Consider the following 14,475-nt stretch of genomic DNA (forward strand, 5'->3'; position numbering starts at 1 on the left):
AACCTTCCCTGGGGGCTGGGCCACCCTCCCGCCCACTCCTCAAGAGCCCTTGCTCATACTCAGTCAAGCACACGCTGGTCTGCGTGAAGACCCGTCATCTGATGGGCTTCCATTCTGCTCCCTGTGACCGACACCCCTATTTCTCTTCATCAAGGAAATAGCGTTGGTGCATCAGCTGTCCCTGATTTTATGCTCAGACATTGCTTCTCTCTTCCCATGGTGGGTATTCATTCATTCCTTATTCTTTAGGTTTGAGTTTTCTTTTTTTCACTGTGGCAAAATGTGCTAACATAAAATTTGCCATTTTCCCCATTTTCAAGCATACAGTTTAGTGGCATTCACTGCAGTCGCAGTGCCACGTGACTGTCACCACTGTTTCCAAAGCTTTGGCATCATCCCAAACAGAAACTCTACCCATTAAGCAAAAACTCCCTCTCCTTTCCCTCCACACTAGCCCCTGGTAACCTCTCATCTACCTTTTGTCTCCACGAACCAGGGCATTTATTTTAATAAAGCGCTTCACCCAGCTGTTTCACTTAGAGCCCACAACAGCCCGGTGAGGTGGACATTCTTGTGCACAGCTTGTAGATATGGAATCAGTCTCAGAGAGCTTCAGCGTTGCACCTTAAAGTCACTCAGTCGGTCAAGTATGAACATGGGTCCTGACTGCCACCTCCTGACCCCAGCCTGGGGTGCTTTTCATCACTCTGAGCAGCCTCCTCAAATAGGGTCTCTCCTTCCCCATCCCAGGAAAGATCTCATAGAAACAGGGCTTGAGACGAAAGCCATAACCACAGTGACCTTTTCCTTCTTCCCTCTCCTCCTCCAAAGTGGTGCTGAGCTCACAGGGAAGACAGCGGCAAATTGTGGCTGCCCTGCCCCCGACATACACAAACGTCCTGCCAGTGATTCTGCTGTACCTCCAATTCCCAGCCCCGGTTCAAATCCACCAAGAACGACTGAGGGACCAGCAAGAGGGAGCTGCTTCCCTGAGCTTGGATGTATTCAAGGCCGGCCCAGCAACACCTGCGGGCGGTCTTGATGGCTGTGACTGCCCTTCTGCGACGGAACTGGGCCAATGCCTCTGAAAGCGGGGACTGGAGTGCAAACACTGGCCAGGCACTATGCCTTGGGGACAAAACAAGAAACCCTCAGAAAGAAAGAGAGGCCAGGGCTCTAAGGCCCAATGGTCCCCAAGCATCCTGCACTTGAATGCTATCTGTACCACCCCACCTGGCTGTTAAGGAAAAAAGGTCGCCTGATCAGACAAAAGGAAGAGGACTGCAGCTGGCTGTCTATGAGGTCTGGGGCTGGACCATGCAATCCTTGTGCCTTCTGGTCCTGACATTTGTTGGTTGTTTCAAACCCTTATGAGCAAAACTGTTCCTGTGGGGAGTGTGTGGCTGCACCTTCAGGTGGTGTCGCCAGCACTGGGGAAGGATGTGCCTTGAACCTGTATGCATCCAGCTGCTCATCCAACCAGTTTCACCAGGGTTGTCCTGGGCTGGGCCTACCCAGAGCAGCTCTAGGTGATGAATCCCCCTCTGCTGAGTGATCTGGGGCAAGTCTCTTAGTCTTTCTCATCTCTGAAGTGGTGCTAATAATAATTACTCGGAGAGTTATAATGAGGATTTAAAAAGTTCACATTGGTAAAGTACTTAGAACAGTGCCTGCAACAAAATAATTACTAGATGAGTGCCTTAAATAAAATAAATAAATGCAAAAAGCTGCAGAGGATTACAGGAAAGTCAGTAAAATCTTGAGAAGATGCAAATATTTGAAGGAAAGGGTTGTGATACTGTGACTCCAAATGCTCTACAAGAGATGGGAAGGGCACAGTAACTACAGCAAAAGCCCCAATGATGTAAAATCTGCACCCCCAACACAGCTTCATCATCTGGGCTCAGGTCCCAACTACGAACCCATGAGGGCTTCATGCTAGCTCACCATTGGGTTACGTCTTCATCATCCTCATCATGGCACCCACAGAAGTTACCGTTTTTGGAGGCTGCTCCACTATCTTCTCTCAGTTAGTAGGTAAGTTGAGATGATGTCAAAGGATTCGACTTCCCTAACTCAACAATAGTGGTTAAATACATTAATAAATATTCATGTATATTAATCCATTCATTCTGTCCTCCAATACATACTGAGAGCCTCTATAGACTGGGCATCATGAGCTGCTGATTTTTACAGAGTTCGCTGCCTCATAAGGAGACAAATAAATAAATGGGTAAGTTTCACATAATATTGAGGTATGATAATAGGAACATAAACAAAAGTGTTACAGGAACAGGAGAAATAATAGCAAAAAATGTTTCCCCACCCCAGGGGGTGGTAACCTTTAGGTTCTCAGCTGTAGGGTGAACAGGAGTTTTTCTGGGCGGGAAGGAGAGGAAATGACAATGCTAGGAAGACAGAGTGGCAGGTGCAAAGGCCCTGGGGCATGAGAGATCTTCTTATGTTTGGGAATTTCAGGGTGGCTAAAGTGGGTGGTGGGGTGACGCTCCCCAGTGACCTCCTGGCTCACGTACCAGTGTGTGAGTGGACTTCCCTCAGACAGAAACACAGACCTGCTGACACATAGGAGTGTGGCGATAGTAAGCTGTGTCCTGGTGTTGACATTCAGGGAAGCAACAGATAGCAGGATCCCTGTATGCAGCAGCGAGTGCTGGGATGAATGAGTAATAGGAGAGGGTACTCACGAAGGTCACTGCAGCTGCTTTTAGCAAACCGACACGCCTGGTGAGGTCTAGGAGAGAGAGGAGGCCCCACGGCTGTTGTTTGGGAGCCGTCTGTGCAATGGAGGCGGTTGTTTTTTATTTCTTTTTCACACAACTAGAAAATGTATTGGCTCACACAGCAAGAAGCCCAGAGCAACCAGGGCTCTGGTTTGGTACATCTGGAACTCTCTTGTTTTCTCCTCATGTGAGAACTCTCTTGTATATCTGGAACTCTCCTGTTTTCTGCTCATGTTTTCTCCTCTTGCTTTCTCTCTGCTCATGTGCTGGCTTCATCCTCAGGCTTGTAGCAGGAAGGTTACAGCAGTTCAAGGCACCATATCCAGTCATGGACAATGTCTGGAGGGCGAAGGATGACTTTTTTTCTTGTGACTCTTCCTTAAAAGCAAGGAAACCTTTTCCAGAAACCCCGGGCGGGATTACCCTCATATTCTACTCCAGAACTGCCTCACATGACCCTTTCCTAAACTAACGACGGGGAGGCGAAGCGCGATTACCATGCCTGGCCAGAATCATATTCTCAGCAGGGGCTGGGGTTCACTTTTCTTTGAGCATGCGAAGTGGTGGATACCTGAGCAGAATGGGGGTTCCACGGGGAAGGGAGAAGGAGAGAAAATGAATGTCAGACAAATGGGCAGCAATGCCCACTACAGACCACGAGGTCACTTTGTCAGGCCTGGCTCATTCTCCAGCTCTGCCTGCAGCCGGCACAACCAACTCACCAGGCAGGCTCAGCCCATGCCCCCTTTCCTACCTCCATCCCCTGCCACCCTCCAGCCTGAGGGCCACTTCTAACCTGAACTAGGGATACTTTTAAGTAGTAGGTGAAGAATCTGGGTCGTGTTCACCATCAGTCTGGCCCTCGACTGGGTGTGTTTTCGTAAAGAGGCTGTCCTATACTGAGTCCCCTTGTCCTGCCAGAGAAGCCTCCTGAGGGCAACCTCAAGGCAGTGCTGTTCTAGAATTGCAAAGATAATCACAGAGACACCAGAGCCATGGCCCAGGGCTGGCCCGAATGCTGGGAGAGCTGGGCAGATCCACTCTGGACAAAGGAGAGAAGCATCACACTGGGAGGCTCCGACCTCACGGCCAGTGGGAAGAGAACTAGTTCAGGATGCTCTGGATGGATCTGGCCATCCATGAAGCTGGACTCACAGGTTTGTCCTTTCTGCCCCAGGTGACTTTCGGTCATTCAAATCCATGTTTTCAAAATAAAGCAATCAAATCTGAAAGCATGAGCCACTGGGATACCCCAACAGGATCCCCCATTCCCTACCCTAGCCGACTGCCTTAGACAAGGGGGTTCCAGGTGGGTTTTGAGTCTCTACCCTTCCAGGTGTGAGAAAAAGGAAGAACGTGGAATGTGAGTGACTTTCTGTATCCATCCACAGCTCCATCTGGGCCGGGCAAGAGCCCCACCTGCTGGCAGCCTGGGGTTGGGGGGCCAGGGGGAAACCGTGTGGCCCTCTAAGGGCAAAGGAAGGCAAGAGTAGGGGACAGAGAACCACAAACCTAACCTTGACACTTGAGCCTTGGGAAGCAGGTCTAGCAAGGGTGGCCCCGTGGGTGGCTGAGGGGTGTTTTCTTAAGGGACTGCAGGGAACAGCAGCCAACAATTTAAGTCAAGGGACAGAGGTGCGGACAAGTGGCCTTCTGCTATTGAGACGTGCACCTCACACCATTCCCCAGCTCCCGGGACTCCTTTTCACAGTGCCAGAAGGGTACAAAGTATTCACACACCTTTTCCGGGAAACAGAGGAGGGGAAGCTGGGCGTGCAGAATTTTGCTGCCATCAATAGGAAAGGCGTGTGACAGCAGTCTCTGAGTGCATACAGATGCCTGGCCCACTCTGCTCAAGTCTCAGGGCTCTGTATTTACCAGAGGAAAATGAGGTTTCTTGCCTACGGGTTCTAGAGAGGCAGATTCACAATGCAAATTAATATGCCACGACTAGTTGAGACTGCAGCCAGAGCAGTACACGGAATTCTCCTAAACCTTCCTTTTAGGGCAACAAACGGAGTGTTGAAACTGATTGGTAATCCATTAAGTTACATCAGTTCCTCTCTGCTGAGACTTCCACAATGCCTCTTCCCCATGGCATTGCACTTTTGGAAGTCTCAGGCCAGTCTGGCTGGCTGTACCATGAAAGTAAGAAGAACAGGGATAGGGTCAGTCTGGGTTTGGAGGACATTCCCTCAACGAAATTAAACTAACTGTGTAGAGGCTGATGGTAGATAAATGATACTGAGATGCATTAAGCTCTCCTTTTTATGTTTATTTCCCCAAGTTATTTTTAGCATTACAGACAGTTCCTAGTTAACAAATGGGTTGGATTCTAAAAGTTCATTTGTAATTTGGCTGTTTAGATTTTAGAACATACTTTTCCTATAGAAAAACAATGTTATAAATGGTGATGAGACTCCCAAGCTAGTTCTCCAAAGCCTATTTAACCCATAATGTAGCTAAAATACCGTCCTTCCTCAAGGGAAAAAAATTGTTTAATTGCAACATGAGTAATTAAACAAAACAGAGAAAACCATTAGAACTGAATAAGAAGTAGATTTATGTTCATCTTGAGTGATGCTCTTTGCAGAAAACCTAATTTAATTTAAGAAGAGGCCCTTCTAAGGGCTTTTGGGGAACTGCACAGGATTTATCCTATTAGGGAGAAACAGGCACTGGGCTGTCCGAATCTGTGGTTACTGAATACTGCATCATGCAACAGGCTCCCTTTCCTGATTTCAGACTCATTAGGACGTCTCCCTATCAGAATTTGTTTTCCCAAGTGGATTTGCACAGGGAGAAAGCCTCTGGTCAAAGTCCATGAAGGTGGCCTCCTTGGGGTGATTTTTAAATTCCAAATCAATAGGTTAGCATCTATCTGTCCTTGTGTATTTCCTGGGGATGGCAGTGTTCCAGTCCCACCAACCCTGGAGCAGTGACAGGATCAAGCATTGGCACTTCTGAACTTAGAAGCCAAGGTCAGTGTACCTGCGAGGTCCCCTGAGAGCCAACTGGACAGTCCATTCCCTAGCAGCATAATCCTTGCCGGGGGTCTCCTTTTAAACCTCATTAGCCGGTTCTTTGAGTAGATAGATGTGCGTGGGTCCTGACTGTTCCACATCTATACCAGGCCATATGAGAGAGTAATCCTTTCTGCCTGAGGCATGCCAGCCTTGGCCAGAACTGAAGGGTGAATGACTGTGCCTAAACAAACATGCTGGGAACACTCCGTGGGTAGATTGCAAAAATGATCACAATTCTTTCCAACCTTAGATGCCTGTCCCTTTGCAATGTGGTGTTGCAGTATCTCCCATCAAGAGGCGGGGTCTCTTTGCCCACTCCTTGAATCTGGCTTGGCCATGCCTCCTGCTTTGGCCAATGGGATTTTAGCAAACATGCCTCAGGAAGAGGTTAGAAAAACATCTGTGCATTGACCTTGCTCTCTTGCTGCTCTTGGTACCCTGAGATCACCGTGTGAATGAGCCTGAGATAGCTGGATGGAGGATGACAGGACACAAAGGACTGAGGCACCTTGGCCAACAGTTGGCCAACCACAGGTGTGTGAGACCATCCCTGATCATCCAGCCACTAGCCAATCTACAGCAGACCACAGATAAATGAGACAGCCCAGCAGAGATCAGCTGAGCCAGCCCAGACCAGTGCTGACCAGTCAAATCACAGAACTGTCATGGCTTTCAAACACCAGGTTTTGGGGGGATTATCAAGCAGCAAAAGCTAACTTACACACACAACTGGCTCCAGTCAACGCAGTCTTCGGATATCTTTATTTTGGAATCCATGTATGAACTTTTTTTGCCTAGACTAAGGCTTGTCTCTTACAAACGTGGCAAAATACATCTTCTTCCCTCTTTTTGCCTCCTTAATCAGAAATTTAAGTTCGGACCACTCAGCCCAAACTGCAGGCTTTGAAATGGGTGCTTTGGAAATCATGACATTTTTCAATTTTGTACACACTTTAGTGACTGACAGGTAGGTTTTAAGTCAATGAATACACAATCAAACTGTAACTGCAACTTAAGGTACAGGCAAAATCCGTTAGCTCAGTACTAAAGTGCACAGGTTGTGCTATCTCACAATGCATTATTGTTCCCTGATAATTTATCACAAGGAAAATCACAACTCTTGTTCATGGAGAAAGCAACAGTCTTTGGATAAAATCACTTGCAGTCTGGGAATTCATGGCGAAAGCGGCTTGAATGATTCTCCTAACTGAGCCCACTCAGCAAGGCAGCCTTTGATTTTCAACGTGAAGACAAGAGGAATGAGAGTTCTGCGCACAAGCATCCTCTCTTCATTCATGGGCCCCAGAAGCACACAACAGGAGGGGCTGCCACATTGGCCCTGCAGTCACTCACATGATACCCACAGAAATCCCAGATCCTCTCCCTCAATGGGAGCATTCCTCCAGAGACGCTGGAGTGCATGGGGAAGATACCATCTCCAGCGTTGTCTCTATGATGACACATATCCACCCCGACAGCCCTAAATGCTCATAAATGTCAAAACCCGGGTGTTTGAGTGTTGACGATGAAGCCCGCAGATTTCATGGCCCCTTTCGGTTCTCCTCAGGCCTCCGACACAGGCGAAGTCCCTCTGCTTCCCAGCTAGATTTATTTTCAAGGGCTTAGCTCTGAGGGACGATGGGAATGTTTCAGCATGGGTGCTCCTGACCACAAGGAAAAAAAGCCCCCAGTACATTTCACAAAGACATCAGCCAGGATTCTGCAGAGTCCATTCTTTCAGGAACAAAATTGCATTTTATGAAGCCGTCCCTTTTCTGTTTCATCTGTCAAGCAGGTTTGCTGAGAATAATTTAAATTTCATGCAGCAGCAACTGTGGGGCATTGGGGCTTCCCTTCAGACCCACAAACAGGTCTGGCAGTGGAGTCGCAGTTCTGCTTCTCGGGAGCACCCTGCCCCTGCGGTCCAGACCATCTACAGACCAGACACACAGTGGTGGGCCAGGGATGGGATGCCATGCCGGTTTCTTAGCATGACCTCATGCCGCATCAGACAGGGGATGGGGACAGGCCAGTGCATCTTGCTTCAGCCTCCCAGCACCAACCACCAGCAGGGGACAGGTTTCCCCGCAAATGTATGGATAACTGGGTAGACCCAGTCAATGGTTTAACTTTCTAAAATTAACTTTTATCGAGTGCTTACCATATGGTAGGTAGTGTTTTAAGCTTTTCTATGCACATTAATTTAGCCAGTTCTCACATCATCCCCATGAGGAGGATACTATGATTATTCCCAATTCTTAGAGACAAAGAAACTGAGGTTCAGAGACATACTCAACTTCTAAGTGGCGGAGCTAGGATTCAGTCCCAGTGCTGTCAGACTCAAAAGCTTGAAGCTCTCAGCCGTGGTGAAATGCTGAGTCGACATAACCTTTGGCTTAAATTTTCTCACCTATACCACAGAGGTAAATGTGCCCACTTTCTGGCCTGAAATCTCTTGCTTGCTATCAGCTGGGTGGATGAGCTGATGGAAAAGTTACCATAACAATGCTGCAATCATGGTTACCATGGTGAATGCATTCTGCCAGGCAGCCTGGAGTGGGAAGAGGAGCTGGCCCAGGCTGGTTCTGATTCTAACTCACTGGGTGACCTCGGCAGGCCACATTTTCTTTGGTCCTCACTACTGTGACCTGTAGAATGAGGGGCTGGAGGACGTGGTCACTCTGCTCCTCTTAGGCTCTCGGAACTTGTGTCCTGGGGAGGCCGTCGATTGGTCTGAGCCATGAGTGTGTGTTGGGGGGCTAGGGTGAGTCCGCCAGACCCTCCCTGTACTTCAGCAGCCCAGGAGTCTGCTTGTCCAACTGGCCTTTCCTCAAGACATGCGAGGAATCTTTAGGCCACAGACAAATGAAGAAGTAGAAAAATCAATTCGGGCCTGAAGTAGCAGTGATGGAAAGAATTGTCATCACCTCATCGGCCAGCCGCTGGGAGCACAGCCAGCCTCCCCACCCAGAGAGCCTGGCAGAAGCCGGCCCCTGCCTGGGAAGGTGACCAGGCCCACAGGGCTGGGTGGGGAGGGTGATGGCATGGGATGCCTCAGCCCCCAGGGCACGTGATGTTCACCCTGCGCCCTGCCCAGCCAAGAGGGGACACTAAGGCCTGACAGTACTGACACTAGTCCCCCAGTCACCTTCCTCAGGGACAGTTGCTGAGTTTCCGAGTGTGGCTCTGGCCCGCATGTGGCTCTAGACCCTTCACCCAGGAAACCCGGTGGATACATTCCAGCAGCTGTCCCCACACTCTGGCAAGCTGGGACACAGCTCTGCTCCTGGCTTCCACCCGGCCTACCTCGCCCACCCACCCCACCATCCCCTGGAGTGCAGTTTCAGCTCTGTTTCCACCATGGGCTTTCCTTAGAGGAAAGGGCCCCAGAGCTGAAAAAAAGCTTTAAACTCCCTTTCCTTGGTCACCTGACTGTATCAGTCTCAGTCTGGAGTTCACTAGATGGCCTCTTCCCTGCAGCTCCCTCCTGCCTACGGAGCATCTGGAATCCCAGCCAAGGGGTAGGTTTGAGATGCCCTTTCCTTTCCTTGCTTTCTTGGGGCCTGGCTGCTGTGTCTTTTCTGAAGACCTGCCTTTTCCTCTTGGTGAGGTTAGAAATGAACACCTTTCAAGCTGGGCACGGTGGCTCACGTCTATAATACTGGCACTTTGGGAGGCCCAGGTGGGTGGATCACTTGAGGTCAGGAGTTCAAGACCAGCCTGGACAACATGGTGAAACCCTGTCTCTACTGAAGAAAAGAAAAAAAAAAGGACATGAACACCTTTCCCTAAGGGGGTAGAGTCTCGTCCCATAGGCCTCACCTGGATGATAGTGACAATGGTGACAGGAAGAGGTCAGCACCGATACGGGTCTCGCCTTACTACATGCCAGGTTCTGCTTGTTCTGAGCACTTCACACAGGTTTTAACCCACACAGTCCTCACAGCAACTCTGCTCGCAAGTACAATGACCTCTTCCCATTTTACCGAAGTGAGGCCCAGAGAGGTCAGGTAACCTGTCCAGGGTCACTCAGATAGCAAGTGGTAGAACGGAATTCAAATCCAGGCAGTCTGTCTCCAAAGTCTGGCCCTATCCACTGCACTAAGCTTCCCCTGCCAATAACTTCAGGGGGAGAGACATTCTTGGGTCATTTGGTCACACTGTCCAGGCCACAGATTTGTTATACACAAGGAGCCGTGAGCTCCCCGAGGACAAGAGCCAGCCAGCCCTGGCCTGCTCAGTAAAGACCCACATTGTTGACCAGGGAAACCGCAAATACCTGGGCCTGGGCCTGCCCACGAATTGACGTGGTCTTGGTGCGGGGTCAAACACACAGGCTAGAGGACAGGCCTCTGGGCGGGCAGGAGCCACGCTAGAATGGCAGGAAGGCACTGTGGCCCAGATGTGCCCGGGGTGCCTGGGAAGCCAGTACTGCTGTCCTCCCTCCCCCCACCCAGTGCTCCTGGGCACCAAGGGACTGGGGCGTAATCCGGGGAATCAAACAAGCCCCTGCAGGAAACAGGCTGGGCTGGAGGCAGAACTCAGTTCCTCTGTTGTGACATGCCAAGGAGCGGGCTGTCCTCACAGGCATGAACTTTCATCCCCTCTCCCCTTCCTGGCCACCCTGCCCAGTCCCTGCCCCAGCTGTTGCTTTCTGTCTGTGGCTGGGTTCCTTTCCTCTCATGTGGCTGTGGTTTGGGGTCAGGCCAGTCAAGGATGGTGACTGTCAAGCCACTCTGGAGCAAAGGGGGAGCTCTGTGGACAGCACAGCCCTGGGGGGGAGCCCCAGCACCGAGCCCCTCCACTTCGTCCCCCAGAGCAGAGCAGCCCAACGCCATCCCAGAAAAGGCATGCATCCTTAAAAGGACAGACGTCTTCAAGAGGGCCTCTGGGCCCAGCCTCTCTCTCCCACCTGGAGCCCCGAGCAGTCGGTTCCAGTGGCTGCCATTCTCCATATGGCCAACAGCTGGCCCTGCAGAGCACCTGCCAGATGTGGCCAGCGGGGCCAGCGGCTGGCCCTACTGGGCAGAGGTCACCGAGTCAGACCAGGGCTTGGGCTGGCGCCCAGGGGAGGAATGTGTTTGGCTGGCTTGGGGGCAGCATGCCCAAATAATCCTCCATCTCCTCTCCCCGGTCCAACACTCTTTCCCTCCCCGCCTCAGTGGGGTAGTGTTTTCATAACAGGAAAATAAAATCAATAAGGCACTGCAGCAAGATGTCAGTGCGCTCCGAGCCGGCCTCCAATAGCTCCATTGTCTCGGCCTCCACCGGGCTCTGCGGCCAGCAGCACTCACAGTTATTAATGGGAAGCAGGGCTGAAAGGGAGTTTTGAAAACCAGGAGACAAAGGCGCAGCACACCTGGAGTGAGGCTTTCCAGTGCCACAGCCACCTCACAATGGCCGGGCTGGGGCTCCCCGCCTTTAACTTCTCTGGCAACTTTTCTGAAAGCAGGAAAAGAAAAGCCTAGACACACCCACATGTGCACACACACACTCATGCACACACACATCCTTGCACATACACGAGCGTACATGCACACTGCCCCAAGGGGGCTCCTGGGAGGCGGCTCTGAATGGCCAGCAGAGGCAAAGGCAGCCTGCATAGCCCCTGCTCGCTGAGGAAGCAGGATAGGGACCAATGGGCTTCTTGCCACAGCCATGGCCAGGGGCCCGTCCCTCCAGGACTCAGGCTGCCTGAGGGGCTCTGAGCAGCCAGCACGATGGGGGACCAGCTCAGCCCAAGGCCAAGCAAGAGCCGTGGCAACACTGTTTTCCACATTCCGTTCAGCAACACAGGCTGGCCTCTGTTGCCATTCCCAAGGCTAGAGCTGCCTCTTCTAAAAGAAATGGGAATGACCTGGAGCTGACATCCCTGCGGTCAGCTGTGGGGATAAGTCCTGGGTCCTCTGCAGAAAGGTCCCACAGCCTTGGACCAGCAGCCTTGGACCAGCCCTTAGAAGGCCCACTGAGCCCTTGCTGTGCCTCAGTGTCCTCAACTGTAAGGCAGGGATGATAAAAGTACTGACTCATCGTGCTGTGGCAAGGCTCAGAAGAGACAGTGGATATGAGAACACGTGGCCCGGTGGTTAATAAAGGGTGGGTTTATCACCCTTTATGACTATTACTGCTTGTCAGTATCTTCTTGCAAACCCAAGTTACTGGCACCCCCAGGGACGCTTGCATGGTCTCAATTTATCTATTTAGGAACCCTGTATTGCCATCTTGGAGTTCCACTATTACTTTACCCATTAAATAACATCTAATCAACATGGCATAGGACAATGAGTGGCCTCAGCACCTGCTTACCTTCCTACAAGTCAGTCACAGAGAAAGACTTCATGGATAATAAAACCCTCGTGAGCGCTCGCAAACAGTTGCCAGGCCCGGGTCCTGGGAGGACAAGACTCTGGAGGACTCAGGGTCTGGAGCGCAGGCTGCCCCTCTGGAGCCTGTGGGGCTGGCCTGAGCCTTCAGGGAGACAGGGCCCCTCTACCCGGCTCCTGCTCACAGATGACGCCAGGTCTTACCTTGGTGGTGACCGCAGAGGCAGAGCTGGCCACGAGGCTGGTGATGGCCTCGCTGCTGCCGGTGGTGCAGGGAGCAGGAGCTGTAGCAGGGGTGGGCAGCCGGGAGGGCACCACGGGCAGTGGCAGGAGGCCAGGCCGGGCGCTGAGGCTGCTGGCTGTGCCGCCACCAGCCCCCGAGGTGACGCTGCAGATGCTGGTGGTCCCATGCGTCCCGTTGACGCTCCACTCACGGCGGTCCCAGCCCACCCGGTAATCTCTTTCGAAGCGGCTATGGTGCCGGGACATCTCGGTGGGCCGAGGCGGCTTTTCACAGGGAAACAGAGCCCGGACCTGCGGTGACAGGGTGGAGAGAAGGGTGATTTAGGACTGGAGCAGCCAGCGACAATGGACAGCATCCATGAAGCCCCTTCTCTGGGTTCAATAACAGGCTTTAAACATTAGCTCATTTCAGAGTCACACAAGCCCACAAAGCAGGGATCATTAATTAGCCCCACTTCACAGACAAGGAATACACGATTTGCCCAGGATCCTGCGGCCAAAGGAAGTAGGCAGGATTTGAACACAGTCACAGTTAAAAGTGATACTGTTGGTTCTGCCACGTCTCACTGCCCTGAACGACACAAATGTGCATCCTTTAATTATGGTTGAGACTTTACCCCCTCCACCCCCACTGTGAAAAAAGAGCTGTGAACTCCTCAGGACGCGTTTTCCTCAACCACATGATAGGGTATGGCCACCCGCGTGTGCAGACTCACTTTATAGTGCACAAAGCCCTTTACAGAAAGCTCTCCTCCTCCCACAGTGGCCTGTGAGGTGGCAGGGCATGGACGGTTCCCAGTTGAGGGTCGAGGGACCTCACTGAGAATAAGTTATCCCTTGAGGTTCGAGTACTAGAAAGTGATGAGTCCAGGATCCCCAGCCTTCAGATCCTAGCTAAAGGCACAACTCAAGTCGCAAAGGGTGTTAGCCTCCAGGAGTGGAGTTCCCTTTCGTAGTCACAGTCCTGTGATTTGATCTTGGGCAGCATCAGAGACCCGTGTACCCTGGCCTCTGTTAACCAGACCATCTCCCACGTGGCTCTCCTCAACCTCTAAGCATAAGGCCCTTCCATGTTGTCAGGGAGACCTGGACACGCCATGATATTTGGAAGGGCTTCTGAATCACCAAGGATTGCATTTTGCTCAGTATTACTATGATTTGCCGGCTTCCCTGCCCACCCTTGATCAGGAAGGCTGTAAAGACACAGGGAGGCTGTTGGTTGCAGAGGCCACGGAGAGGCAGAGGCAGAGGGGAGAGGGCGTGGCAGTGCCAGGGCACGAGTGACGGTGGGTTAGGGTAGGGGTCTGCATCACACCCACAGCCTTGGGCACAGCCCAGGCACAGCTTGGTGCCTTTGGCCTTTGCATTCTCCAACTGTTTTCCAGTCTGGGGGTGAGTGCCCAGAAGTCCTGGTTCCCAGCTCCTTTTCCTACCCTGCCAGTCCAGCTCAGCCCTGGGGAGGCACCCTGGAATTGTTGGCCAGTGGACAGACGGGCCACTTTATTTTAAAAATATCTATCTATAAAGCCTGTTCCTAATGTGGACTTTGCACATCCAGACCTAGTTGTCAACTTCTAGTGCCATGGAGCCAGGGCCTGTGCCCAACCCAAGCAGCTTCCTACCCATGTTCTACTTGCATGCTGGCCTGTGCCCTGGTGGCCATCATCCCCTCTGCCAGGCACACCGGGCAGACCCGAACCCACCCTGCAGCCCAGTTGAAGCCTGCAGCCCCGCCTGAAATAGAGCTGACCATAACTTCTTCAGCTGGATGTGGTGTCATTATTTATTTCACTATTATGCTTTCTGGCTTATACAATGTCACAAAAATTCTCTTTAAAAAGTCTATCCAGGCTGGGTGTGGTGGTTCACGCCTGTAATCCCAGCACTTTGGGAGGCCAAGGCGGGTGGATCACGAGGGCAAGAGATCGAGACCATCCTGGCCAACATGGTGAAACTCCGTCTCTACTAAAAACACAAAAATTAGTCGGGTGTGGTGGCACGCACCTATAGTACCAGCTACTCAGGGGCTGAGGCAGGAGAATTGCTTGAACCTGGGAGGCAGATGTTGCAGTGATCCGAGATCGCACCACTGCCCTCCAGCCTGTCGACAGAGCAAGACTCCGTCTTAAAATAAAAAAAAAA

At 51.6% G+C, this 14,475-nt stretch overlaps 1 protein-coding gene across 1 annotated transcript in view; it reads right to left on the reverse strand.

The window, feature by feature from the left end:
- Positions 1–12,579, reverse strand: part of KLHL29 (kelch like family member 29) — a 163,075-nt gene extending 150,496 nt beyond the window's left edge. The window contains exon 1 of the mRNA XM_023230106.1: positions 12,295–12,579. Within this exon, the coding sequence (XP_023085874.1) occupies positions 12,295–12,579 (285 nt within the window). The remainder of the gene's footprint in view (positions 1–12,294) is intronic.
- Positions 12,580–14,475: the final 1,896 nt, after the last annotated feature.

This window comes from Piliocolobus tephrosceles, chromosome 15 (assembly GCF_002776525.5).
Source record: "Piliocolobus tephrosceles isolate RC106 chromosome 15, ASM277652v3, whole genome shotgun sequence".
NCBI lineage: Eukaryota > Metazoa > Chordata > Mammalia > Primates > Cercopithecidae > Piliocolobus > Piliocolobus tephrosceles.